Raw genomic sequence first — 2,975 nt, 5'->3', positions numbered from 1 at the left:
GTGGTATTTTCTCTTCACGTGTCATGAACAAGGATTTATATGACATATCTTCAGGTTTTTCTTTCTTGTATGATGTTTGGACAAGCACATAAACTGTCTAGTTTAAGTTGTCTAGGCCACAGCCTCTCTTCTTGTGTGACATAGATAGGGTCCATTATTCTTCTGAAGTGTCTCCTTTGTAGGAAATAGGATCTCATGGAACAGCTGTCTATGCTCATTGCTCTCAAAGGAATTGCTCAAGTCTTTATTCCAGCTGGTTTGCTGGTCCATTCTGGCCTGAAGTGATAGGCGAAGGTATAGGTAGTTTAATTTTGTGGTCACAGTTATCTTCATGTATTGAACTTCTATGTGATTTTTCTCTTCTTTGTACTAGTACACATTGCAAGATGTACCTTCTTGTAAAGGACCTTGTTTTCATGATTTCCACTTTTATTTGGAGGCATAATTCCCAATCCATGTGAAAGGTTTTGCTTATCTTTAATCTCCAAGTGAGTGCTAATATATGTCCCTTTGCACTAGTCCTAAGTTCTAACGGACATCCAAACATAGCCTTACTCCTCTTACATAACAATATTGTCTGCTCAAGGTTCATTAATTAATTAAAAATATTTTCTGTAGTTGCACTGTATTCAAATCCATTTTATCTCTGTTCATGATCATTATCAGTAGATGAGAATCCTTTCATTTTCTTTCTTTATTGATTGGCATTACATTGGCTAATTTGAGCTAATCTTGGATTAAGCTCTCGTTACACCAACTCCACATTGCAGATATGTTCTTCATTTTGTTTCCTGCTTTAATTGATTAACTCTGATTAACTCCCTTTTACATATAACATTTTTGCGTTAGAAGATAACCAACTGCAGCACAGTAAAATGAAACTGATATTGGGGAGATACTTTAAAACTATATATATGAATGCTTTAGGAGAAATACCAACTATTAATAGTCCAATACTTATACATGTGCATGTGCCTTGATATCTTAAGGTTTACAAGTCTACAAATTTTGACAAAAGAACTCAATGTTACCATACATGATACATTATCCAGAAGGCTAAAACATTGTATTTATGTTGAATGAAGCATGAAATCAAGGCTTTTCATTGTGAATGGGTGGTTTTCTGTGAGGGTTCGCATAATCCATCTCCACAATGTCCTCTCCATTATCACTGTCGTTTGTAACCACTATTTCTTCAACATGGTGTCTTGCAGGTCCCAGCATTGACCGGCCATGCATCCTCTCATCCAACACAACCATATGTCTCATCGCTTTCTGTCATTGAAATCAGAAATTAACCTCAACCAACAAACATGTGTTGTATTTGTATCTAACCATATTAGTTAATTAGATCACTCTATATGCTACTAAATGCCTCTGCCCAAAATGCAGATGCATGATTTAGTTTTTTTACTGTATATATAATGTACCTGCTATTCAAGAACCAAAAAAGGGTTGTCAAACTTCTCTCACGTATTAAATAAACTCACCTAAGTTGAATAATGTAATTAAGATAAGTCTATTGAGACTTATAATTAATCACTTCTTTGTGCTTCAACTTTTACAGACAAAATTACTTGTTCACCTAAGATAAGGTTGTTTAACTCATAGGTAAGTTGGACAACTCAGAAGAAACTAATGTTTTTAAAAGTCAGGTGTGTATTAGTAGTAGTAATTGTCTATGTAAAAAGATTATAATTGAATTATTTAACTTTAATTTCAAACATGTTATAAACTATGTTTAAGCCTAATAGGAGGTGGCCGGCAAATTACCAACCCTGAATGGTGCAAGTTTTGAGGTCATAGTTCTGTCAATGGAACAAATTATGCACTATGATAGCTATTAATTAGCCTCTCAAATGAGTATCCAATATTTGAGTATTTAAAAAAAATGAAATATAACACCATCAAAACCAAAACCATCCAAAAATATATAAATATTTGTCTTATATTACCTCGGCAATAAGAGAGGATGGCGAATCTGTTGGAAAAGATCTCCCTGCATACACAACAGCCACCACTGTCACGAGTTTATAGAATGCATAGCCAGTAATAATGGAAAGATCATGAACTTTCTAAAAAAATTTAAATTAAGTATGAATATTCTTAGAGAAGTAACTAAAATGGCACACAAATAACTGCACCATATATATGATACTGCAGGACCCTCAGTCCCTCATAGTTACATTAAAAGGTAAACGAACATCGCATTTTATTATCTCAAAAAGTTACTTTTTTGTTTTGTCTTAGCTGGTGATGATGCTCCTTCCATGATCATGCTAAGAAATAAAGGGAGGTGCAGGTGTGTGGTTGACTTCTTGTGTTTAATTTGAGGTTTAGGAGAAGATTCTAGAAAATTAAGTACCTGAAGCTGCCCCTAAGTTCATTTCTTTTGAGTTTGATGCACTGCTACAATGCTCACACATGTTAAGTTCATTCTCTGTGACTTTCTGTTCCTGCACTTGATGCTCTTCTTGGGTGTAATCCTTCACACTTGATGTAGTTAACACCAACAATTTTTCTAATCCCTGCAGCAGATAATTGCAAATTTAGCCTCAATTAATGATTTCAAATTCTTCAAATGGTATACATTATCAATTGGAAGCCAACCTTATCAAAATGGTAGTGTGCAGTGTCTTTTTCAGTAAGAGGACGAGGGGTGCATGCATGCAAAGAAACAGAGAGGACAAGGAGCAGAAGAAGAGGAAGAGAAGTCATGGTGAGAACTGAGATGTTACAGAACAAGACCAAAGAGTGAATGAAGTTTTGTATGTATGAGTGTCTGTCTACCAGGGTCAGGTTTCACGTATATGTAATGGCAATGGCATAATAGAATAGAAGGTGCATTAAATGCAGGTTTTGTAAGAGAACATGCAGGTGTTTGGGAGATGAACCTCATAAACGAAACTGAAGATATCAAGGACCCACATTTGTCCCCTAACCCCAATTTGAGTATCAGTTTTAAGCATTGGGAC

The 2,975-nt window shown here is 35.2% G+C and overlaps 1 protein-coding gene across 1 annotated transcript; it reads right to left on the bottom strand.

Annotated features, from left to right (window-relative positions):
* Positions 1–935: 935 nt before the first annotated feature.
* LOC130737298 (uncharacterized) lies at positions 936–2,718 on the bottom strand. Its single transcript, XM_057589050.1, has 4 exons — positions 2,611–2,718; positions 2,366–2,528; positions 1,956–1,999; positions 936–1,275 (listed from the first exon to the last, which is right to left on the bottom strand). The coding sequence occupies exons 1-4, from the start codon at positions 2,716–2,718 to the stop codon at positions 1,093–1,095; spliced, it is 498 nt and encodes a 165-aa protein (XP_057445033.1). The 3' UTR covers positions 936–1,092.
* Between the last annotated feature and the right edge of the window lie 257 nt (positions 2,719–2,975).

The sequence above is a fragment of the Lotus japonicus genome, chromosome 2 (genome assembly GCF_012489685.1).
Source record: "Lotus japonicus ecotype B-129 chromosome 2, LjGifu_v1.2".
Classification (NCBI taxonomy): domain Eukaryota; kingdom Viridiplantae; phylum Streptophyta; class Magnoliopsida; order Fabales; family Fabaceae; genus Lotus; species Lotus japonicus.
This window is presented reverse-complemented; position numbering and strand designations above follow the sequence as displayed.

Bases quoted from the DNA above. Each gene is read 5' to 3' on its own strand.
- LOC130737298 (XM_057589050.1), bottom strand. From the start codon at position 2,718: ATGACTTCTCTTCCTCTTCTTCTGCTCCTTGTCCTCTCTGTTTCTTTG. The intron at 2,000-2,365 runs GTACTTAATTTT...TTGTGTATGCAG, and splicing joins GAACTTAGGGGCAGCTTCAG to GGAGATCTTTTCCAACAGAT. The intron at 1,276-1,955 runs GTAATATAAGAC...TTTCAATGACAG, and splicing joins CATCCTCTCTTATTGCCGAG to AAAGCGATGAGACATATGGT.